Genomic DNA, 26003 nt, shown 5'->3' on the forward strand with positions numbered 1-26003 from the left:
CATTACAGACCTTGCTTTTTGTTAGCATGGTTCCAGTGTCTGGAGAACGTCTTCTCTTACCGTTTCGCTGCCACAGAAATTGAATCTGGATAAACAAACAGTAATGTCAGTTTAAATGCTTTCTGACAACTCTTATGTTATAATTCTGTTTTTAAAGAAGCAGGCTAACTTGCATTATTCAGGGTGAGCAAAATTAATTAAAAAAACTAATTCATTGTCTGATTTGGTATGAAAATTCTGTAAAGATTACAGTGTTGGAAGCCACATAGATAGAAAAATGTGCAGTTCTGTAGATCCCAGTTATATTAGCCCCATATTCCTTTCTTCAACTTCATTCCTTCCCACAAACAGGTTTTCTTTCAAAAAATCAGAACATATCTCTATAATGTTGTAAAACTCTGTTATGATATACTAGTTTCTGTGAATTTACAACTTTCATTTTTTTAAAAAAAAGTCTATTTTGTTGCAGAAAAACAAGGAGAATGGTGCAGTGGCTGCACATATTTCTTTATAACTCTGCAATGAAAAAAGCCACACACTTTCAAAAAGGGAAAACAAGAGTTTTTTTAAATTGAAAAGAAATAAATTGAGGCAACTTAGTTTAAACATTATTAGGCTGCAGCAGTGTTAATTACTAACTACTGAATAAAGTCTTCCAGTGGCATGGAGGAATACAGTGGTTGTGGGGGATAAGACAAGGTGGGAAAATTGCTGTCTAGACTGTTCATAATCAGTGCAAATGCCTCTACATTAGCAGTAGCAATGAAACCTAAATGGAGACTAGATTCCATGTGTCATGAGCACATGTCTAAGCCATTTCTTCTTGTTCAGGAAAGCTCCTGGGAAGCCTCTATATGCTGCCTTGTGTTCAGTTGTAATTCCAGAGGATCTCCGGGTCCCATCTGGAGATAGGCAACCCTAGGCCTAGAAGCAATCTTGGGGTGACTTTGTGCCACCCCGACTTGCACAACGAAATTATGTCTGGATGATTCAACAACAGCCATCCCTATGAAAGCTAGTGTGGCTTAGAGGTTCTGATCAGGGTCTGACTCTGACTGTGAAAACGAACTTGGTGATTCGGGGCCAGTCATGTACTATCAGTCTAACCTACTTCAGCGACTTGTTGAAGGAAGAGATTAGAATAACATAAACTGCTTTAGTGTCCACTGTGGAGAAAGATGGGGGTAGAAAAGAAATAAATAATAAATATAGCTGAAAATAGGAGGCAGATAAAATATACTTTGGTGAATGGCTGAGAAGGAGAGGAGACAGGGAAAGGATGAAGATATGTGGCTGATAGAAGGGAAACAGGAAATAGTGAGGGGGATACAGTGAAAATGAGTTGCCCACCCACAAGACCTTGATGGTTCCCAATGATGTAAGTGAGTCTAGCCCAGTGGCTGCCACCATACAAATGTGCCATAATTTTTTCTAGGAAGATGCTGCCAGGGGTGGGAGCTAAAGACAGGAAATAGATAAAGGTAGGTTGGCTGTTGGGTGGGAAGGAAGAAGAAGAGTTTGGATTTATATCCCCCTTTCTCTCCTATAGGAGATTCAAAAGGGCTTACAATCTCCTTGCCCTTCCCCCCCTCACAACAAACACCCTGTGAGGTGGGTGGGGCTGAGAGAGCTCCGAAAAGCTGTGACTAGCCCAAGGTCACCCAGCTGGCATGTGTACAAGTGCGCAGGCTAATTTGAATTCCCCAGATAAGCCTCCACAATTCAAGCAGCAGAGCTGGGAATCAAACCCGGTTCTTCCAGATAAGAGTGCACCTGCTCTTAGCCACTGCGCCACTGCTGCACAGGAGAGAATGAAGCAGGAAAAGGGAAGAGGCTATGGGGAAAAGGAGGAAATAGTGGGGGAGGGGGAAATGAGATGCCTCCCACAAATCCATGCAGATTGCCACTTATAAAATAACTATTTCATAAATTGTAATTTGCCCACTCAAACTAATTTCCCTGGCTTAGCTAAATTGCAAGTATTGTCTAATGAAGACAGATATAAACTATTTTAAAATACTAAGCATAACAATAGCATCCTATTGATTAGTATGTTAAAGCCTTTGCAAACTATGCAGAACAAAGATGATTTAATATATAACTAGGTTTGCATTTCACTCCTTAAAATAAACAGCAAATATATACATACACATTCCTATGTTCTCCATCTTGTACTGTAATCTTTTCTGCTCCCAGTCTCGGTAATGTTGGATTTATGATATTGTTATTCCAAAGAAACTTGACCTTAGTAAGTGTTCCAACATTAAGTTCTACATCAATTAAGTTTGAATAAGTTTCACCAGGGTTGAGCTTCCCCCTTGGAGTTGAGGGGAAAAAAGAACAGTGGGTTTTTTTATACACATACATCCTCGTTTTCTCCATTTTGAACTAGTTTGAAAAAAGTTGAGATCCCTGTTCCAACATTGCATTTAAAACTGTTAAGAACCGAAAAGTGATGTCACACCTCTCTAGGAGCTGGTTTTACCATAGAGTTTTTGGTGATACCTAGACAGATATGTTGTCACTTCCAGAGCTGAGCCTGGAAGTGATGTTACACTATTATCAACAGCACACCCCCATATCTCCCCCTCTCCACTAAATGATGAAGTCTGGAGACAAGAAATGTGTTGAAGGAATACTGTCCCCCATGGCTAGTATAATTATGGTATCTTTGGGATGGACTTGGTCTAAATGCATGACAGAAGCACAAAGAAAATCCTGCATTGTACAAGGTGAATGTGTCAGTTTGCATAGTGTTTTGTGTCAGGGTATTTTTTAAAAAAGGTATTGCTTTAGAGTCTGCCTAAATTAAGTCTAGCCGAAAATGATTATTACACAAATAGTTTAAAATACCCCTGTTATTAAATCTACTTTTCAGCATTAAATATATATTAGTGGCTGGACTAAACAAATAGCAGGCTGTAAGTGGCATGTTTTACAGCAATAATACAACAGGGCTTTTAACTCACACAATCACAGCAAACAAAAAATAGAAACTTAAATTACAACAATTTAGGAAACAAGAGGGCCTTTTCCTTCTGAAATGCACAGCATTTGAAAGTACAACTGCTAACAGTAAATATGTAGATGGCATTTGTTTTAAATTTCAGTGAGATGTCATAAGTTATTGAGACAGTATTTTAAAAACCAACTACCTAGGAATTCCATGGCAACAACCTTGAAATCAATGAAGATTTTGAACCAGAAATTAGAATCTAGACCTGATTTTATTATTGCCAAATATAAAGAACTAGACACAAAAAAATCTTGCTTCCAGAATTTGTAGGTTTGATTCCATTTTAGAATCATCTACCTGAACTGCAGATATTTATCAGTTTAACTATTTTGGTTTTCCTTAGAGAATCCTGGACACTGCAGTTTAATAAAGGTACTGAGGAAATAATTATTTTCCAGCTTTGGAAAGAGAAAAATGACTGTTGAACCAGACATATGATCTCAGGCAACTGATGTTATCTTCAAAATTACATGTAGTGACACTTTAAGCCAATAGTGTGTATGCTCACCATTGTACTTCGGAGGCCTGTACTTTTAATTGGGAAATGTTTAATTTAGTTTAATAATTGATACATTTGAGCACAATTTGACCAACATATAAGATGAACGGTGGGGGACCGGAAAGAACAGGCTTGTAACAGCATAAACCAACCATTAACTTATGCAGCTCTTTGCATGTGCTCTAGAAGAAGACAGATTGTTTTTATACCCCACTTTCCTTTTCTGTAAGGACTCTCAAAGCAGCTTACAGTCAGCAACTTGTCTCTGCTGAACAGAGGCATAGCTGGGCCACAGTTCGCCTGGTGCAGTGTGTTTTCTGCCCCACCCCCGTGGTGCCCTGCCCCTCACCCCCCCTTACCTTAGTTCAACCTGAAAAAGCAGCCTGTTCCCTTCACATTGAAATGGCCTGGTGGGAACTACACTTCCCATGAGACCCTGGAGCTCGCAAGGTCTCCTGGAGGTGTAGATCCCACCAGGCCATTTTCAGCCTGAAGGGAACAGGCCGCTTCTCCAGTCTGCACAATTTAAGAACATAAGAACTAGCCTGCTGGATCAGACCAGAGTCCATCTAGTCCAGCATTCTGCTACTCACAATGGCCCACCAGGTGCCTTTGGGAGCTCACATGCAGGATGTGAAAGCAATGGCCTGCTGCTGCTGCTGCTCCTGAGCACCTGGTCTACTAAGGCATTTGCAATCTCAGATCAAGGAGGATCAAGATTGGTAGCCATAGATCGACTTCTCCTCCATAAATCTGTCCAAGCCCTTTTTAAAGCTATCCAGGTTAGTGGCCGTAACCACCTCCTGTGGCAGCATATTCCAAACACCAATCACACATTGCATGAAAAAATGTTTCCTTTTATTAGTCCTTATTCTTCCCCCCAGCATTTTCAATGAATGCCCCCTGGTTCTAGTATTGTGAGAAAGAGAGAAAAATTTCTCTCTGTCAACATTTTCTACCCCATGCATAATTTTATAGACTTCAATCATATCCCCCCTCAGACGTCTCCTCTCCAAACTAAAGAGTCCCAAACGCTGCAGCCTCTCCTCATAAGGAAGGTGCTCCAATCCTTCAATCATCCTTGTTGCCCTTCTCTGCACTTTTTCTATCTCTTCGATATCCTTTTTGAGATGCGGCGACCAGAACTGAACACAGTACTCCAAGTGCGGTCACACCACGGCTTTATATAAGGGCATGACAATCCTTGCAGTTTTATTCTCAATTCCTTTCCTAATTATCCCCAGCATAGAGTTTGCCTTTTTCACAGCTGCCATGCATTGAGTTGACATTCCCATGGAACTATCAACTAAGACGCCTAAATCCCTTTCCTGGTCTGTGACTGATAGCATTGACCCCTGTAGCGTGTATGTGAAGTTTGGATTTTTTGCCCCTATGTGCATCACTTTACTATAGTATTCTCCATTACTATGTATGAGTGTGAAAGTTGGACAGTGAAGAAAGCTGACAGGAAGAAAGTTGATTCAATTGAAATGTGGTGCTGGAGGACAGTGTTATGGATACCATAGACAGCCAAAAAACCCCAAATAAGTGGGTTCTAAATCAAAATAAGCTGATCTCTCCCTAGATGCTAAAATGACTAAACTGAGGCTGTCATTGGTCACATTCTCAGAAAACAAGGATTCACTAGAAAAGATAAAACGCTAGCAAAAGTTGATGGCAGCAGGACAAGAGGAAGACCCAACATGAGATGGATTGACTCAATCAAGGAAACCCCCTCACTCAGTTTGCAAGACCAGATCAAGGCTGTTAACGATAAGGATGTTTTTGAGGACATTAATTCATAGGGTCACCATAAGTCAGCTTTATGGCACTTAACAAATAACACATATAAAATGCACCTTTGGTCATAATGCCTTCAAAAAAGATATCTACATCATGGGCAGTGGAGGCATTTATGCCTGGGTGGAAGGGGTGGTGGTGAAACAAAGATGATTAGGGCAATTGATCGCAGCACAGACTGTATGCCAGTTAATGGGCAGACAGCTTCCTGCAGCCCACCCCAAAAGTTGACCCATCATGGAATGGTTGGGCCCGCAGACTTGTGGACTGAAGGTCTGTCTCTGACACGCAGCTCAGACTGAAAAGAGTGGGCTGAAAGGTGCTTGGCATTTAGCACCCTTCACTAAAACAGAGGACAAAGGTGCAGTCATCACAGAATAGTTCAGAAATAGAAAACTCAGTATCAAATATCTAACACTGCAAATTTTGTCTTACTGAACTTACTTGAAAATTTGATACTGTCTTGTGTTCCCTCCAGTTCCATATAGGGCAATATGTATGTATCCTCTGACACTGCTCTTCCCAGACAAGGTGATAGATATTTTGTACCTCCAACCTGTCTCAACACACATAAAATAAGATTGGTTTTAATCAGGATTTAGAGCTTGTTTTCCTACTTGCAATGACAGCATATATTGATTTCAAGCACTTATTTTCTGTTAATACTTTTAGCACAAAGGAAGGTTTATATATTCAAATGCAAGTTTGTGGGAAGATCTGTTTTGTCCATATGCTGTTCCAGTAACCAGATTGCAGTATCCTCAGATTTGGCAGACTTTGCTATCAGAATAAACACACTGGAACCCACAAGAACTTGTGGAGAATCGTATCATTTCCCCCTCCCCCACTATTTCCTGTTTCCCTTCTCAGGCAGCCACCACAGCCTCTCCCCTTTTCATGCTGCCTTCTCTTCTTCCTACCCAATAGCCAACCTGCCTTAACCCTCTATTTTCACTCCACCCAAATCTCTACCTAGGAAAACTATAATAGTTTTATGGCATTGGCTACTGGGCCAGGCCCACTTGCATTGTAGGGAACCCTCAGTGATTTGTGGAAAGGCACTTCACTTTCCCTCAACCCCCCTCCTTTCACTACTGCTTCTTTCCCTCCTACTGGCAAGCTGATATCTTCTCCTCTTTCCCTATCTCATTCTCTCCTTTCTCAGCCATTTAATAACCTACCTTTTATCTACCTCCCATGTTCAGCCATATTTCTTATTCACTTCATTTATATCCCACCCTTTCAGCATAGTGGGAAACAAAGAAGCTTACATTAGTCTGTTCTCAACCCTGTGAGGTAGGATAACATGGAAGTATGTGACTGTCCCCAAATCACCCAGTGAGTTTTCATAGTCATATGGGGATTCAAACTTGGGTCTTACAGACCCTTCTCTAAAGCTCTGATCACTACACCACACTGGTTTTCATAAAGTGTACTATTGAACAGTAACGAACAGCTAGTCCTAATTGATTCATGCAAGTCAAGTGGTATCATGTCATCTAGAGCACTGGTGTCAAACTAGCGGCCCTCCAGATGTTATGGACTACAGTTCCCATCATCCCTGCTGGCAGGGGATGATGGGAACTATAGTTCATAACATCTGGAGGGCCGCGAGTTTTACACCTATGATCTAGAGGATGCTGTTAAGCCTAATGTTTTCAACCTCCAGGTGGTACATGGAAATCTCCTGGAATTGCAGCTGATCTCCAGATGACAGCAATCTGTCCCCTTGGAGAAAATGGCTGTTCTTGAAGGTGGACTTTTATCCAGTCCATCTCCTTCCTAAAACCTGTCCTCTCTAGACTCCATCCCAAATTCTCAAGGAATTTCACAACCTGGAGCTGATAACCCTGGCCCCAGCTCTGGTCCTAAGGAGTCTTCCCTCAAAGGCCAAAACAGCCCTGAAAAGAGCCCTTCCCTGCTTTTTACTCAGAGAAATGCTAAGCATGGAATTCTATAGTTGGCTAGTGATGATCACTGAGGGAATCCATTTTTAAAGCCATAGGTGCTTCTGTTATCATTTTGGAATTTTTCAACCCAACCATTTTTTTGTAAGATTCCAGGTTTTTATAGAAACCTGAGGTACTTTTCAGTTTCTGGACAGTTCTGTCTTTCCTGTTCACAACTTTATACTCTGGACATATATGTCTCCTCAGATTTGTCTGACTTAACTATTAGTATATAGATCATGATGATTTGCAGGCATTCCTGATTGATCCATGTAAAATTCTGCTCTATGGGAATTTTGTTTTCTGGGTGTTTTCTAGATTCAGTGCATTTTTCTGTGCAAAAACAGAACTCACTGAAGTGCCCTATTAGAAGGATGTTTCTTGGCATGATGTCATTGTTGCTCCATATGCAAAGTGGACATCAGCAGCTTATTGTTTCACCCGGTACTTGGAGCTGTTGGTACATATTAGAAGTCAACTTTCAGTGTTTCTTACAACCAAGAAATTAAAATGTATTATTGTAACTTACGGGCAAAAATCTTGGCGTCTCCGGTATTCAGATAGAGCTTCTGAAATTCCGAGGTGATTTTGTTTTTAAATTCATCAGCATAGTGACCCATTTTGGGGCATCCGCCTTGGGGACATGGGAAACAGGTTCCCTAATTTTAAAAAATTGGAAGAATTCCTTTTGATTATGCAGCAACTTCCTTTAAAATGATCGTAACAAAGCTCTGTCTAATAATCTGGTACAGTGACATTTCTTTTTCCTTGCCTTGCACTTGACAATTGTTCTTTACTTTTGTCCAAGATTACCTTGGTTGTCATTTGTCAGGATATTTTACAAATTATTAGATTTTCTCTAAGGTTGCCTTGAATACTCTTCCTGTTTCCAGGCCCTATTGTCCTGAAAATTCACAGGAAAGGGTAAGCAATTGGAATTAATGACATTTTATCATATTCCTTTGTCATTGAAAACTAATGTATTAATTAGATTATTTTAATTTTTTTATGGTTGAACTAGTGGACAGTTTGCTCACCATCCTGTCACCACCAGTCTCTTGTTCCACCCACTAGTCTATAGTGACTCGTTGATTGTTCTTAACAGCCAACATTACCCTAAAATCCCAGAACAAGCTTGACTTTCCCCCTGCACAAACATATTGAACAGAGAATGATTTTGCAAATGCTTACCCAAGAGTATATATCATCGAGCTAATTCTCAGCTGTGCTGATTAACAGATCCACAAACTGAGCAAAGGACAGATTGAGAGAATTCTCTGCACACCTAAATGAAGTGGTAGATTCAGCCCCACCTACCTCACAGGGTGTTTGTTGTGAGGGGGGAAGGGCAAGGAGATTGTAAGCCCCTTTGAGTCTCCTACAGGAGAGAAAGGGGGGATATAAATCCAAACTCTTCTTCTTCTAGATTTGCAGAAAAATCTGAAATCTACATATTTTGGAGATTAAAGTTCCCCAAAATAACTGAAATAATGTCTGTAGATTTTTTTAATGCTTGCTGAGCTCTCAGTGGCCACTGGAGGTTGCTCATCAGCCATAACAATATTGCTCATTCTTCAAATGTTTGGTTTTTATTTTTATTTATTTTATCCACTTATTAATACTCCACCTTTCTCCCCAATGGGGACCCAGTGCTCATCCTTCTTCTCTATCCTCACAAGTTAGGCTGAGAGACTGTGACTAGCCTAAGGTAATTCAGCCAGCTTCCACGACAGAATGGGGATCTGAACCTGGAATTCTCACATCCTAGTGCAATATCTTAGCCTCTATACTGTGTGGGCTGTCTGGTTTCAGTAATGTATTCCAAAACAGCCCTGGAAGTTATTTCATCATATTTTGCTTCCTGATGGAGGAAGGTCTCTGAAGCCTTTCCCATCAGCTGCAGCTGATGCTGTACAACTCACTGTACAACTCAGACATTTCCTGAGGAGAAGCCGCTCAGGGGGAGGGAAGAGGTAAAAACTGAATAATGGGGAACAGTTAAAAGTAAGTTAGTTAGTGGGTGGGGAAGGAAGGAAGGAAGGAAGGAAGGAAGGAAGGAAGGAAGGAAGGAAGGAAGGAAGGAAGGAAGGAAGGAAGGAAAAAAGCAGGGGAAAGGTAGAGGATATGGGGACTCATGAGGAAGAGAAAGAGGAAATAGTGGAAGAGAGGATACAGGGGAAATGAAATTCTTCCCACAAGTTCTGGAGGTCCTTTGCTCATAATGCTATAATACTCAATTATATAGTTCTTACACTTGTTCAAATGTTTGTGCAAACCATTTTATAGTTTTTAGTTCAAGCAGAAATACATCTTTGGATTTATTTTCATTTTTCTTGCACAGTGTGTTAGTATGAGTTGTAAAACATTACTTCCTTGAGTGGAAAGCACCTTCAACATGCTGAAAGGCATCTTAGATCCAGCCTGCACTGTTCAAGCACTTAATGACTGGAAGTCTGTAGTCTACTGTCTGGATATGAAATGACAACTGCCTGAAATAATATTTTTCTGTGATAGACAAATAACATACTGTTTCAAATAAGTTGTATCCTGCACAGGCGTAGCCTAGAAATCCATCTGGATAGAGAATGCTGTCAGAATAATACTTGTAGCTCCGCAAGTGATTACAGGCCACAAAATCACGGGTTCCTTCGAAAAAAAGAAGCAAGTGTTATATACTGCAGTTTATTTTTGACTACTTCATAACAAGTGGTTTGACAAAGGTTAGATGCATACCTGTGGATTACTTTCCATTCCTGGACAGAGTGGCAATTATTATTTTTTCCTGATATTTGTTTCATCACCACTTTGCAGTTTGGGCTAATAGTTAAACTAAACCACTGCCCTTTGCAAATATCATTGGTAAAAGAGCTGCAGAGGTAAAACCCTGGTTGCAGGTTCAGAAAATGCTGAGTTACATCAGAACTTGCTTTAAACCAGTGCTGCATTAGTACCAGAGGGAGCTTCATGACTGGTCTGCGTTTTATACATTGTGAAGAAAAGTGTTCTTTGATAAGAATATTCTATTACTGATGGTAGCTAGTATGAACAAAACTGTTCCAAGGGGTAACACTTTAAAGATGGGTAATTATTTTCATCTTGGTAGATACAGCTTCATATCACAGTTCAGAAGCCCTGAGTCACGGTTCTTCAAATTCCAGACTGCTCAATAATGCAGTTTTGCAAGGCTCAACTGAACAATATTTGTACGTTGGCTCACTAAACAATGAAGTTGCACAATGGGAGAGTGTTTTTTATATGAAACTTGACTTCTGGTATCTCCAGTAGGGCTTTATGGTCTGTCTTACAGATGTAAATATATACGTTTGGTACTAGAAGTGAAAACAACTATGCAGCCATATATATGTGTGTGTGTGTGTGCAGCCAAAAGCAGAAAAAAGACAGTCAAATGTCACTATCATCTTAGTAACAGGTCTTAATTATATTTATATAATTTTCTGCTTTTGGCTGCATACATGTCATTGGCTTCTATACTGAATTGGTGTGTGCCTCCACCATTCAGGTTTTCCCCTGTTCATTTTGATCTTTCTCCAAGCTGGTTAGTATAATATTTCTGGAAATAATACTAATGTGTTTGATTAGCACACTGCCTGGAGCATTTTCAAAGTAAGCATTTTCAAAGGTTCCACCCACACTGCTATCCTCCTTTTGCACCTGTCATTTTTCTCAAAGGGCCACTGCATTTTTTGCCTTTAAAAATTGATAGTTGCTATATTGCTATGTCACTATAATACTATATAGATTTAGCAACTGTCATTTTAAAAAATTGCTACCAATTGCTTTGTAATACTCAGTAGCAATGAGTGGCGGGTACAAGGGGATGAACAGAGAAAGAAGTAGGAAACTCCCTTATGGACAATCTGTTGGTGCTATGAAACTTCCTATGCATTTGCTGTGTCATTGAATTCATAATAGAGAATTTCATCATGGAGACTGATGCCCAGTGTCTGAAACTAATACTTACTCATAATGATAGGAACACTGATGAAAATGGCTGTGATGAAAATCTGTTTAAACATTGTAAGAAAGTTCATTCTCAATTATTAGGGCAGGAGATGCTATTTTCCTGGCCTTTTCTTAGAATGAAATTATTGGTGGGGGGCGGGAAGGGGGGCTTTTGCTAGTTCATGGGAGTATATCATGGAGAAAGCTTGTAAATGGCTTCCTGACTCTCCCTGAACTGACATCAGACACATTTTAACTTGGCATTTGATTTCTGATTAGGCTGTTCTAGTAAATATCAGACACAAACGTTTGGTACTAGAAGTGAAATCAATTTTGAGTAGTAAATCTGCAACTGTCAGTATTCACAATTTCTAAGTGGGTATAAATTAAAAGCAGAGGCAACTAGTCAGTTCCATTTCAAGCTATCTTTGTATCTTTGAAATTCCATAATGAATAGGTAACCATGTGATTAGGATTTGCTGTTATACTGGCATCTTATTATTCACAGATTTAGCAATAGCCAGATATAAAAATTATTCCATACCTAAATTTTGAATGCATCCTCGCTCTGCTAGAATAGTTTAAACAATATTTATGTTGACTTAATTGGTTGGCAGCAGCTTTTCTGGATGAGACAGGCAATTAATTCCTGTTTGTTTCTGTTCTGTATGCTACTTGGGGAAAGCTTATTGTGCACTGGAACAACCATAATTAACTTTTTGTGACTTTTTAATATGTGCCATCTTAATGACAGAAAATATTGAAAATGTTCTATTGAATCACTTTAATAAAAAAGGTTTCTGTTAAATACATCAGACAGGGAGGAGCTTTAGTATGGATGGGAATAATGAGTTTGGGAGGTTTCATGAACAAGTATTCAATAGGAGTTGCTATTATTAATATAACACAACCATAATTTATGAAGTTGCTCATAAGACAAAATTGTCTTTAAAAACTGACTATCATGAGGTCCGGCCCTAAAGGTTTTTTTTGTAAGTAGATTAACAAACATTGAAAACGAGACAAAGGTTATTAATATTGGTCAGAGTGTCAGACTTGGTTCAGAAAGACCCAGATTATACTTTCTATGCTTCCATGGTAGCTCGCTGGGTGTCTTTGGACAAGTTACATGCACTCAGCCCACCCTAGCTCACAAAGCTGTTTTAAGGATAACAGTGGAGGAGAGGCTAGTGTAAGCCACTGGGAAGAATGGCACTATATAAATGAAGCAGATAAAGAAATTGCCTTTATGAAATTCAGACATAAGTACTATACATTTGGTATATCTTTGTACCTCCACCTGAAAATTTCTCCTTCCCACCTGGTTCCTTATCTTCACTTTCTGGTCTGATAGTCTTTCTTGTATGTTGTGATGCTGTCTATGGATTGTGTCTCACAGTCTGTCAGTGGAAAGTGCTAACAGCTGCTGTTCTTCCCAGTATTACCCTTCCCCCAACAGCCATTTCAGACTATTGTAAAGTTTATTTGAAGAACTGTGGAAGCCAAATAGAGTAATAGTCATGTGGATCAGGAAGGACCAATGGGCAGGGGGTGAAATTTCTCCCTCCTGGCACTTGCATGAGTGGAGCTCTGCTGATGGGAAAAGAGTGATTTTGCCCCCTTTTCCATTCCCACTTCAGTTCCCTGACAAACATGGCTATTATGGGTCCTGGGATCCTGGGAAGGAATAATTTGGCTTTGGGAAGAAAGGAAGTGACAGAAAGAGAGGGGACCCTTGAGTGGACCTCATGAGGTCCTTGAACTTGATCCTGCCCAATATGTCAAAAACCAAATCTTATTTTTATTCTAAAATTCTCCTCCTTTTGTACATTTTCCATATCAACTGATAAGGTCTCCATTGCCCTGTATTCAAGCCAAGACTGTTTCCTTTCTCTCCACCCACACCCCCTTGATGAAGATGCTTTCCTGCCTTAAATTCCAAGCTGGCTTCCTGTCCTCCTCCCAATACAATACAATCTCCTCATCCTTCCCTTCAAAGCCCTCCATGAACTTTCCTTTCTTGTATTATATGTCCTTTCCTGTGATGTTCATCCTTGTTGCTGCACCACCCTGAGCTACCTCAAACACCTCTACCCTCCCTTACTGCCCTTTATGCTTGAGATTGGGTCACTGAACACAATTTCTCTTGGGGTGTTGTGTGGTTTCCGGGCTGTATGGCTGTGTTCTAGTAGCATTTTCTCCAGACATTTCACCTGCATCTGTGGCTGGCATCTTCAGAGGATCTCTGAAACATCAGGGGAAAATGCTAGTAAAACACGGCAATACAGGAGAAAATGCTACTAGAACACAACCATGCAGCCCGAAAACCACACAACACTCCAGTGATTCCGGCCGTGAAAACCTTCAACAATACAATTTCTCTTACTTTCTTCTAATCTCTCCTCAAAATCCATCTTTCTTGTGAAGACTTTAGAGGATTGATACAGTCTTAAACCTCAATAAATTACCCAAAGTGAGCCAAAATGTGGAATGAATGTGTATTCCACTTTTATTCCTGCCTGTCTTTCCCTCCTCTTTTATTGTTTTACTCTGGTGTGCTGAATTTTAGATAATAAGCTGTTAGGGCACACTGGTTCTCAACAATCTAAAATCTGAAGGTGAGGATACCCCATAAACTTAAATGAAGACCTCATTATATAAGTTTTTTTATTCTCAGATGCAACTTGTTGATCCTGTAATGGTAATGGGGAGTGAGATGTATCAGCACCCATTTGTGCATATGGTTCTTCAGCCAGCCACATTTCTTGTATGTAAACTTTAATTGGATCAAGATGGTAAACATGAAAACAAGTCCTTTTGGTTTCAGTGCATTTGTGAGAAGTGTTATTCCCTTTTCTTTGGTATAGTTCTTATACTATCAATCCTTGTTAAAGTTCTTTACTTTTAGCAAAAGTTATCTTTCCACCTACCTTCCCAGATTCCATCAATATCTACTATTTGTGAAATGATATTCTTCTTGCATCCTGGCATGTATTCTCCTCCATTTGGGTAAAAATCAAGGTGTCCCACAGCTTGACTCATTCCAAAGCCTGGAATATTCATAATTGATAAAGGTCTTGATTTTTGAAAACTTATTAATATTATTGCTCAATTTATGCAGCATAGCCAACTTACCCAAGTTTGGAATGGTTGGAGCTGAATCAGTATGAATAACATCAACAAAATCAGCATCATTCTTATCCAACCTCACTATGGGTGGTGTGCCTTGAAAATATGGCTGAGCAGGATCTAGACCTATAAAAGTATACATGTGGATTTTAAGAGAGGCAGTTGTAGACCAACAATTAAACAGGGCTAGATTGTACTCTTAAAAAACAGACAGACATCCAGTTCTGATGACTCAGCCCTCTGATTTGAGAAAAGAATTAAGGCACTTACAATGTCTGTGGTTTGGGGAAATGTGTAACAGTTACATTTTGTATTTATTTTCAACATAGATTTCAGGTAGCTAAACTTACTTTTCCTAGCTCCTTTAATGTTTCTCTCTCATAGTAGTATTCCATTTGCAGTTTTCCTCTGAATGGTCATCTTATGTGATTAATTTCAATATGAATTCTTAATAAGCTTTTATGAAGTGTTTAGCACTGACCCCATGTTCTCTGCTGCACAGGGAGGAAGCTGTGGCCAAACTTTGAAATTTCATAACTTTATTAATGTGCAACATATTTTTACCTAACCAGTTAGGGCAGGGCTCTTGGGATGTTTCTAAATTCTTGGCAGAATAGAAGGTGCAAAAAGAGAAACTGAAGGTAGCTTTTAAGTGCACAAAAAATCAATTACACATATATGAATCTTCAAGATCAAGATTTTGTAAACACTTGGCCAATTTGTGTCATACTATCCCCCCCCCCCCCCAACACACACGCACACACTAAATCTGACTGGAGGAGATTGTTCTCCAGGTAGATTATTGGCAGCAAATTTAAAACTGAGCAACTGTCTTCATTTCATGATAGACACAATTTTCTGAAAATAATATTTGTAGAATGTTAGAAAAAACATACAGCTGTCTTGACTGTACAGCTGGTCTTACTCCTGTGGAATTTGTGACAAAAAAACGTGATTCTGCAATCTGCAGTGTCTGTAGTTCACTGTAGTTGTATCTGACTAATGATCTGTTCCGAGCTTTATAGCTGAAGTGCTGTTGTGCAGCACATCTATGAGAACATCAAGAGAATGAACAACTCCTCTTCAAACCATTTCCGTTAGACTCTGTACTGGCAGCTGGCTAGGAGCCAACTCTCCAAAATGTTGTAGTGTCAATAAATGCTCATTACTAGAGAACTCTAAATCATTGAACCAAGCTCTTGGACAGTCTCTTCTATACGATTGAAAAAATTGTCTAAAAATGCAATATTTTCATTCATCTCCAATTTACTGGCATTCGCAAATATACGGCCTTGTTACTGATAAAAACACCACTAGTTATTTACGTCAGGATCACTTGACTTTAATCTAGTTATTCAGGATCAAATGGGCTGCTGATTTTCAGTAACTCAGTTTTATTACGATGGGGGCCTAGAATCTGAAATGTGTGTTCACATTTCTCCAAACTGTTTACTTAATTAACTTTTCTAGCATTAACTCTTCTTTGGGTTTTCATATATCTGTAACAGATTTGCAGATTTTAATGGCAAGCCCAAAAATCTGTGAACTTCTATTACTATGTAAGTGTTGTGCTTCTTGGCCCTTCTGCATCTGTAAAGTTGGTATTAACCTGACTATTTCAGGTTTTTGTTTCAAGGAGGGCTAGACCCAAGTCTTTGCAAGAAATTCTCTAATAGAAAACAGTTGATTTAATAACTTTTGATATCATTTGTGGTACACAAAAATGCTTGTGTGATGAATAATGAGTCTAAATAATAATTAATTAAATCTAAAGCCTTGCTAAAAGTCTAATTTTAGAGTACTTGATATTTTTTAAAAAAATCTGATTAATCTGTATTTAATTTGATAGTCCAGAAAACTGGGTGGAAAATATGAAGGCTGTGGTTCTTAGCCATTAGTTCTGGAGTAATCTTCAAATGACACAAAAAGATTTTCAGTAAAAATATTTTCAATAGGTCTAGGAGGAGACAAATTATATTGACAAGCTGGAATGGGTCCAGAGGAGGGCAGCCAAAATAACAAAAGGTCTAGAATCCATGCCCCATGAGGAGAGACTTGGGGAGCTGGGTATGTTTAGCCTGGTGAAGAGAAGGTTAAGAAGTGACATGATAGCCATGTTTAGATATTGAAGGGATGTCATGTTGGTGAGGGAGCAAGCTTGTTTTCTGCTGCTCCAGAACTAGGACCAGGAGTAATAAGTTCAAGGTGAAGGAAAAGGGATTCCACCTAAACATCAGGAAAAACATCCTGACAATAAGGGCTGCTCGACAGTGGAATGCATACCTTAGATTGTGGTGGAGTCTCCTTCTTTGGAGGTTTTATAACAAAGGCTGGCCATCTGTCAGAAGTGCTTTGATTGTATGTTCCTACATTGCAAGGGGTTGGACTTGATGGCACTTGGGGTCTCTTCCAACTCTATGGACGATTCCAAACACGAGTAAAATAGGTTCGACCCAGTTCCCTGAGAAGGGTACTGACCTAGGTCAAAGCCATTGTTGTTCCCCACTGCAACCAGCTTGATCACAGCTTGGAGGGTGGGATCATCCAGTGCCTCTTCACTGCTCCATTCTGATTTGCTACTGTTCTATGGCAGGAAATGCGACCCCGTGTTTCCCTTTTTAAAAAAAACCTACATAGGAGCTACATAGAGGTGACGTGACAAAGCGCCGTACAGATGAGGGTGAGATTTGCATAGCTCCCGCCTCTTGTCAGAAATTTGGCGCGCTTTTCGCTGCAGTGGTTCTCCAACTCTATGCATGCCTGAAACACACAGCTGTGATTGGCTGAACGGGGACTCCTGGCGCCAGAGATTCCACACTTTACTGGAATCGAGCTGAGTTCGAGCGTGGTTCCCCAAAAAAGTAGTAGTTCCCAACTGAAGTCGGAAATTTGACCATTACACGGTGCGAAGCTGGAACTAAACCACATTGATCCCAGTGGTTGTGCAGAGCACGTAGGTCGAACGCAGCTCAAACTTAGGTCGATAATGCAAGTGCGGAATCGACCTATGATTCTATGATACCCCTTCATGTGGTTGAAACTTTCCATATGCCGCTGTGTAGCATAGGGAGGGAGGTGCTCAGGACCAGCTCAGGTAATTCAGCTCAGCTATCCCAAGTGCTGTACTTCTGCGCTACCCCATTGGATATGAGCCAGGTGCAGGGGAAATACACATTGTCACAGGACATGCAAGTTGCACCTGTCACTGCCACCCACTAATTTAGAATTCCAAGTTGGCTGCTTGTGTCACTTTCAAGGCGAACCAATTTTGGAGCTGCTTTTCTGTAGGCTCTGGCCATTAATGAGCTGAATATCACATTCCCGATTTTGCTGGGACGTACTTATTGTACTATGCATGAAGGAAACCTACAGTCAACCTGCTCTCTGCATCGTTGCAGTGATCATGTGCAATCTTTTAAAGCAGTGACCATACCGTAAGTGGATGTTTGTTTGCACCTGACATCTTGAGCATTGCAGCCAAAGGACACTTTTACAGCTACCTCTATGTGGAATCCACCCATGCTTACCCACTGGTTTGAGAAAAATACTTTTTGCTGTCCTTATAAGATTTAGAAGTGAACAGAATATAATGGGCTATTGTTCAGAATGGATCTGTGTAGCTAGCCAAATCTGTAGCTATCTGTATTTCAAAAAGGGTGTGCTTGAAGCAATAACAAAGCTTTATGTGAGATTCTAGTACAAGAATATTGGGAAAAGGTACATTGTGAATGTGCCATGGTGAATGATGCCTCCTGTGTAGAGAGAATAATTTTCCGTGTGTCCTTGGGAAGGTTGATATTGGTTCAGGTAACATGGGTGCCATGTTTTTGCGTTGTGAACCGCCCTGTGTTGTGAACCGCCCTGAGCTCTCCGAGGGAGGGCGGTATGCAAGCCAAATAAATGAATGAATAAATGAATGAATGAATGAATGAATGAATGAATGAATGAATGAATGAGTAAATGAATAAATGAATAATAATAAAAGTGTGTGTGTGTGTGTGTATGTTTTGGCATGGTGTCAGATTCAGTAAATCAGTAATCTTTGCCTGTACTGAAATCCATCAGCCAACATTAGAAGGTCACTGCTGGATTTTAAAGGTTGTATCTGATCCTAATAACAATTGCTAAATTTGTCACAGTTTTCAGGATAAGAAACTATGACTCCAAATACCATTTTACAAAAAACAGTTGTGTACAGAACACATATACAGCCAGATGTGCATTCACATTTATGGGCTGATTACCATCTTTATTTCTTGTCACTCAGCCCTTATCATTATATATGTGCAAAATGCCAAGTGAGAATCAGGTCCAGCAGTACTTGGTCTGATACCATTTTTGTGCATTGCATTTGCCTACCTGTTATTCGTCCAATTCCGGGTACTTGGGTTCCCATCTCAGCGGCAGCATGTGCCCCAAGGCTATGGCCAATAAAGTGTATCATGGAAGGAGAGTAGCCATACTTTGCCTAATGATGAGAACAGTTGTAAAGAAAACAGAACATGTATATTTTTAGGTGTTTTGACCAAAGAAATATTGGATTTGGGGCTCATATGAAAAGTTCTGAACAGTACAGAGACAGTTCATAAGAGAAATGGCTTAAGTGGATTTATGTTAAGTTTGGCGTGCATAAAGTAATTCTGTCAGTGTTTTACAATCTGCTTACCTTAAAAGTTGATCCATGTTTAGCTCACCATGGCCATTCCATGATTTCCAATTGGATCTGAACTGGCCATATGGTAAAGCAATTACATCACCGTTTTGCCAAATGCTGAACTTAGCTTAAACCCATTCATTACCCATATTTGCCACACAATTTTCTTGTTATCTTGGAACATAAGAACTTGAGCAGAGCCTGCTGGATCAGACCAGTGGTCCATACCAGTGTTTTCAATGACCTTTCCACTGCAGCCCCAAAATCTCCTTCAATCACAGTCTCAACCACTGGATTTTTTTGTTCTGTTTCAGTGTGCATCATCTTATACTTAATGTTGATTTTCATTTGCCATGTTATTGCCCACTCACCCATTTTAGAGAAATGTTCCTGTGGATCTTTGCAATCTGCCTTGGTTTTCACTAGTATCATCTGCAAATATGGCTACTACATTGTTCATTCCCAATTCTTAATAATTAATGAACAACTTGGTTGTTGGTTCCAATATCAATTCTTGTGGATCTCACAGCTTACTTCCTTTCATTTCAAGAACTGTCCTTTGAATGGATAATTGGCTATTGAGATCACAAACCAGTACACATTTGTGAACAAAGCCGTTGGATTATAATTTTGGAGAACTTGGTTCAGGTATCAGCCATGGAGAGAATTTAATGAGTCATTATCTTTCAGTTTCAGTTATCAAGTATAAAACTTGAATTTTCTAGACTTCATTTAAGTGCCCTGATTCACTGATCCATTTTAGAAACCAGCTGGAGGTGGCTGGTGTTTTGTCTGCAGGATAAACCTGATTGTCATAATAATAAAATTAATAATAAAATAAAATAAAATAATAATAAAATAACATGTTCTAAAAGTAGTATAGACAATGTTCTTAACAATATGTTAGGACTAGTAATATCGTTACAGTGAAACTAATAATAATAATAAACTAATAATATAAACTTCTTGAGAATATTTGTACTAAATTATCTCCGTGATTCCCCACCCCCTAAACAGTTGTAAATGATCTTTGTTATTTGTGGGATTTTTTCCCACTAAAAATCTTTGTGGGATTTTCTCAATGCTTTACCTTTTTATCATTTGGAATCTTTGGAGCTGTAGCATAGATATCAAGTCTGCATATTCTCAACAGAATATTGGTATTTTATTTTCTGATCCTTTGCTCTCCCCAACTACATAGAGTCTTGTAGTAGAATTAACATTAAAGTCTCTGTATCTGCTTGAAAGTTACTTTACAAGTGAATCTTGAAAAATTATTAGGGTTTTTTTTTAGTTATGGAAGGCTTTCAGAACAAGATGCAGTATGATACAGTGGATTGAAATGCTCTTACCTGAAGGGTTTTTATAAAGTAAGCCACTTCAGCTCCCACCACACGGATATTGTTTGCTGCTATAGTGTATGGACACCTGGAACCTTTACTCCAGTCTATGCAGATGCAGTTTACATCTTCTACCTCAAACATCCTCTGATGCAAACAGCATAAAACAGACATTAGGGAAAAGTGCTTGCAACCACACATAGGCCGATTGCACAGAGAATTCTTACCTCAGAACTTTTCTCTGTGCTATGGATTTGCAGAGGGCTCTCCTCATATTCCTCTGTTTACATACAAGGCGACACCCTAGTGCCTGACCCGCAGCTGCTTTAAGAAGTCTTAACGGGCCTCGGTTCCTGGCTTTCTTAATTCCACCCTTCTTAAAGGCACAGATCTCATCACACAAATAGTACAGCTGATATTCCCTCCCCCCTTCCCCGGCTTGTTCTTAAAAAGAGGCTTGTCAGAAATAAAGTTTTTTAAAAACCCTCCTGATCATCGGGGAGGGCAGAAGCAGTGTGGGGGAGGTGAGCTAGAGCCAGAAACAGACCCTGCTTGTGCTGCTACTTTGCAAAAGTCAGCTGTATTCTTTCAATATATTGATAGCTCAATACAAGCATTTAGAGAAATGGGAAGAAGTTGGCAAGAGGAGGGCAAGGAGGAAATGTGTAAAGCAGTGCAAGGGGTATGAGATTGGCAGGCCAGCTGTGGGCAGAGGGAAGAGGTCCAGTGCAAAGCTGTGCCTGCTCTGGTTGTGAAGCAAAATTAAATTCATGGTAGAAGTGGTTTCACTTGCCACGGGGAGAATAGAAAGTGAAAGCAGGACTGAAGGAAATACATCTTTACAAGAAATCTTGTAGTGACACACATTTTCCCCATTGTGCAGCAGATGCCTTTTGCATAATCAGCCACACTAAACTTATTCCTAGTTTGCACTGTATTTCTCAGTTGTGCCTAGATTGCAACCATATTGGTTGATGGCTATCTGGTGGTATATTCATCTTGTCATGTTTCATGACTTAACCTGGTTACCTGAGGATACTCTACCTTACAGAAGAAAATTAGTCCCTCCTTTTATAATAATAATAAGCCTTTATTTGGCATAACAATAATCATAACACAATAAAAAAACCTGTGATAAAAGGTATACAAATACAAAGGTTTAAGATAAAAGGTATACAAATACAAAGGTTTAAGATAAAATATAAATTATTGATTGTGCATCACCTCCAGTAAAAATTTTGCAACCAATTCACAAGTTTCATTGTCAGAATTGTCCAGAAGGAAAGGAAGTCTACCTGATTCTTCCATTTCACTAGGTATCCTAGAAAGAATGTTGGAATATTTTGATCTGATATTAGCAGATTTAGGGCAGCAAAGCAGTTGATGTGCCAATGTTTCAATTTGTTGTTCACCACAAGAGCATACCCTTTCGCTAATTTCCAAGTTGTTAAATCTACCACGCAATAAAGCGGAGGGGAAAACATTGAAGCGAGCAAGTGTGAGGGCTCTTCTCTGCATTGGATTAGTCAAAAAAAAAAAAAATACAAATAGGGAGCCATCCTGTTTTGATATAGGGGTATTGAAAGATGTAAGGGTGAACAAGTTTTCATAGCAGCCCTAAATAAATTAATCCATTAAGCTTTCCAACAATTTTTTGTTTTAACAAGTTGTAGGATTCTGAACTAGATAGCGGGAAAAGCGAGTCGAGAGATATACCAAAGTGATTCAATCTTTCTTTCGATCAGAGAACCATGGATTAGCCTGAGTATCAGACAAAAGTAGGTGAGTCAGCGAGTGCTCATCATGCGAGAAATGCAGGCGAAGCCAAAATTTAAAAGCTCTCAACCAAGCCCTATAAACTAATGAATTTTGGCCCAGTTCTAAACAGAGGGCCGCATACGGTCACAATTTGGCAGGCCCATAATTTTCACGGAAAAATTTGGATTGGACAGTATTCAAGGAGTCGTCAACTGCTTGGAGCCAGATAGGTACTCCATAAAGTAACTCGCTTCTATCTTAGAGTTAAAAGATTTTTTTAGTGCTGCTGGGACAAGGGAGTGGCCCTTTCCATAAAAGAAGCGTGCAATGGCAGAATAACTGATGGTAGCAGCTGCAATAGCAGCTTTTTTGTGGGGTAACCAGGAGAGGTTATAAGAAAATGTAATTCCAAGATATGTGTATTGGTTAACCTTCTCCACTGGCACTTTATTAATCGCCCAGTTATGTTTTTTGTATTGTTTGGCAAAGATCAAAATCTTGGTCTTTTGATAATTGATGACTAGTCCGTTATCTGTACAGTACTGCCCACATCTATTCAGCAGTCGACTAAGTCCAACTTTTGAGCGAGATAGAAGGATGGTATCATCAGCATATAGAAGTATTGGAATATGCCTTGAGCCTAATTTAGGGGCATGGCCCTCCTTTTATGTGTTTGCACTGAAATGCTGGATAGGGGCTGTGTAAATGGTGCAAAGTAGTGTAAGAAAGTGCAAACTCTTTTAGACCTTTGTATGTCTTCTTTGTGAATACTGGCCTCTACAGTTCTCTTTGGTGTGCCCTAAACCAGGAATATGGAATGCTGCTATGTACATGTGTCCAAGTAATTCTTCTGAATACTTCTGGTAAAGAAAATGTTTGAACTTTCCCAAGAGTAATCAAGGTCTCTAGGTTGTCTCAGTTTCTCATTTGGAGACCAGGGCAAGCATATCAGTTGAAATGGGAGATGATATGGCCGAATGATGTACTTCCTTTCCCCATAGGAAAATCCTTACGATGTAGAAGAATCTCTGAAAAATAGCAGGTTGCCTCATTGGCCTTCCCTTCATATTCTCCACCAAAACAAATTTGTGCAAAGCTTTCTAAGATGCTCTGATTGGGAAGGAGTCAGCAGTGAATACTTCATGGCTCAATCAAGTGTGGCAAATATGTCTGCTTTCAGAGCTCCTCAGGTCACATTTTCAAAATCATAGTTAATATTTGAGTGTGGCTGGTCTGGCTTCACAGTATGGAATATAACAGTGGTGGCGAACCTTTGGCACTCCAGATGTTATGGACTACGATTCCCATCAGCCCCTGCCAGCATGGTTTGGCTTCACAGTATAGAATAGAACAGTGGTGGTGAACCTTTGGCACTCCAGATGTTATGGAGTGCCAAAGGTTCGCCACCACGGGAATAGAATGACATGATCTTTATATCCCTCCCACAACACATATCTATTATTCTTGGCAAACTTCATAACTAAAGGACAACTGATGGGGATTTTTTAAAAATTGCCGCATCTGTTTGGCAAAGTATAGAAAAATGATAATGCTAAGCTGACACCTGTCTTGATATGTACTGATTTTAAGAACAATTGCATTGTATTGTACCTTGCACATATCTGACAACCAGTTTTCCTCACCCTGGTCTACAAACCCATGAGTAATAAAGCGTGTCATCTTGCTGGCATTGAAGTTTGAGTAATCAATTGTTTCTGGTTTAATTGCTGTGATTTCCTGCAAAAGATATAAAGCAATATAATCACTAGGCATTCCCCCTTCATCCTGCTAAAAACAAACCAAAACAACTTTAGGATTATAAAATACTGATCTTAAGTTACATATGCCTCTTCGTCTACTCCTAACACTGACTGAGATTTAAAACTGTGATACGGAAACTGGTGGTTATACTTTTTGCTAAAGGTGAGTTTTGTAAATAGTTCTCTTGGGATTATCAGAATCATCCTCATATTTTCTCATTTTATTCAGCACATGGGAGAATCTTATAATGTTTAACTAGTACAGTAAACCTTACCTGAAAGTTATTGGGGTTGTTTTTGGTGTAGAGAAGGAAGCGAGTGTTTATTTTCTCTGGAGACCAGGGTAATCTTTTGATTGGTCGTTCAGCAGTTCCAGACCATGGTATGTCATCTGTAAAGCAGCCTAGTCGGTCATAGCAAACTTCAGCTCCTATTTTTGTGAACCAAATAAGTGTAGTATGAAAACAATGAGAATTATTTCCTAGTATAGCATCTCTGCTCTGATTTCATATAGCATCTTTGTTGCCCAGGTATATCCAAATTACTCAAAGGAGTTTTTTTGATAATATTGACAGAAGATCCTTTTGAATCCACCCTTTTTCCTTACAATTACCATCATGCCATAATAGTTTATGTCTTAAACCTCCACAACTACCCCCATGTTTCCTTCAGATTGACTTTCATTCTGTGCCCTGCCAAGAATGCCCAATTCTATGGCAAGCCAAAACAATGCCTCTAGGTACAATCATGAAAATTAAGAAAAATGTTCAGATTCTCCAATTTACTAGTTCAGTTTATTTGTCATATATTTGATTCAAAATCTTGAGATGGATCTTCATGGAAAATGGACTCTGGAATTCATGGGGTGAACGCTCCTAGGATGCAACTAGGAATTCCATGGAGGGAAAGCAGCTATTGAGAGGGTTTTGAGTGGGGGTTAGGGAAAGATTAAGCATTTTTCCTCCATTTCAAATTGCCTCCTTTCTGATGCTACTGTTCTCTTTAAAAAAGAAAAGAGAGATAGAGAAATGGCTATCAAGGTTCTGTTGTACAGATTTGTTTGTTTATAACACGTAGTTGTGTTTTCTGAATCCTAAACCAGGTTGGTATTAGGTATTCCAGAAGTTTGTGGAGTATAATAGCTAAGAAAATGATCTGGGAGGTCCATTGGTCAGTCTTACTTTTGCCAAGAATTCACCATGTGGCTTGAGACTTAATATCTCTCTTGGACTCCATCGTCTACCCCAGGGGTAGGGAACCTGCGGCTCTCCAGATGTTCAGGAACTACAATTCCCATCAGCCTCTGTTAGCATGGCCAATTGGCCATGCTGGTAGAAAACTGATGGGAATGTAGCTACACTGGAAACAAATTCTACCCTGATCTATTGCAATATGTGGCTAACAATGCATTACAGGACTGTTAGTGAAGCTCTTTGAAAGCCCTTATAAATGCAGTTATTAATAATAAAATCTTTCTTTGTGAAGTATTCCTGTGTTAAAAGACAAGATCCACCATTTCTTGTGCCTGCCACAATATCCCTTCAATCTTGTTTTCAGTCAACATACTTACTATATTGTATGATACTGCTCATGTCCCATTATCTGATACTGTACTGATACCACACAAATTAACAGTTCTATAGACTCAAACAAATTTGTTATTGTTATAGTGTCATAGTAGAAATAATGGTCTTTTTAATCTCTCACCTTTAGCTGCATCAATCAGTAGAAGTGCAATGCTCCAAAACACAAACATCTAAAATGGATTTTTAAAGAAAGAAAGAAGGAAAATTAATTGGCTTCCTGAATCTTGTCCAATTATATTAATGTTGTTGTTACCTTGTGCTATTATAAGAGCTGTACCATATAATGAAAGTGCATCAACAGTACTATGCACCTAATAAGATAAGACATGACTTACCGTGTGGGCTTTGCGTGTCACTGTGCCCAAAGCTCAACAAACCATACCTGGCCTTTTTATAAACTGACTTATCCTTGAGACTTTTATAGAAAGTAAAAAGTCATGTAAAGATAGCAGTTGATGTGTGTCCTTCAGATTAAGGTTATCATAATTACACAGACTTCAGCTTCCCTATTTATATAAAAAACAGAGAGGGAATGAACAAATAGTATTG

General features: G+C 39.4%; 1 protein-coding gene across 1 annotated transcript; it reads right to left on the reverse strand.

Moving 5' to 3' along the window:
* Window positions 1-21: 21 nt before the first annotated feature.
* LOC125437945 (inactive pancreatic lipase-related protein 1-like) lies at window positions 22-25624 on the reverse strand. The gene is made up of 12 exons (XM_048506039.1): window positions 25576-25624; window positions 24144-24298; window positions 23720-23845; window positions 20363-20497; window positions 18716-18824; window positions 14363-14482; window positions 14158-14277; window positions 9792-9910; window positions 7794-7923; window positions 5760-5871; window positions 2150-2317; window positions 22-85 (listed from the first exon to the last, which is right to left on the reverse strand). Exons 1-12 carry the CDS (start codon window positions 25622-25624, stop codon window positions 22-24), a joined length of 1407 nt encoding a protein of 468 aa, XP_048361996.1.
* Window positions 25625-26003: the final 379 nt, after the last annotated feature.

This window comes from Sphaerodactylus townsendi, linkage group LG08 (assembly GCF_021028975.2).
Source record: "Sphaerodactylus townsendi isolate TG3544 linkage group LG08, MPM_Stown_v2.3, whole genome shotgun sequence".
In the NCBI taxonomy this organism is placed as follows: domain Eukaryota; kingdom Metazoa; phylum Chordata; class Lepidosauria; order Squamata; family Sphaerodactylidae; genus Sphaerodactylus; species Sphaerodactylus townsendi.

Coding starts and splice junctions, on each gene's coding strand:
- LOC125437945 (XM_048506039.1), bottom strand. CDS start 25,624: ATGTTTGTGTTTTGGAGCATTGCACTTCTACTGATTGATGCAGCTAAA. Junction 14,278..14,362: donor TCCAACCATTCCAAACTTGG/GTAAGTTGGCTA, acceptor TGAATATTCCAG/GCTTTGGAATGAGTCAAGCT. Junction 5,872..7,793: donor AGACGCCAAGATTTTTGCCC/GTAAGTTACAAT, acceptor GTGTTGAGACAG/GTTGGAGGTACAAAATATCT.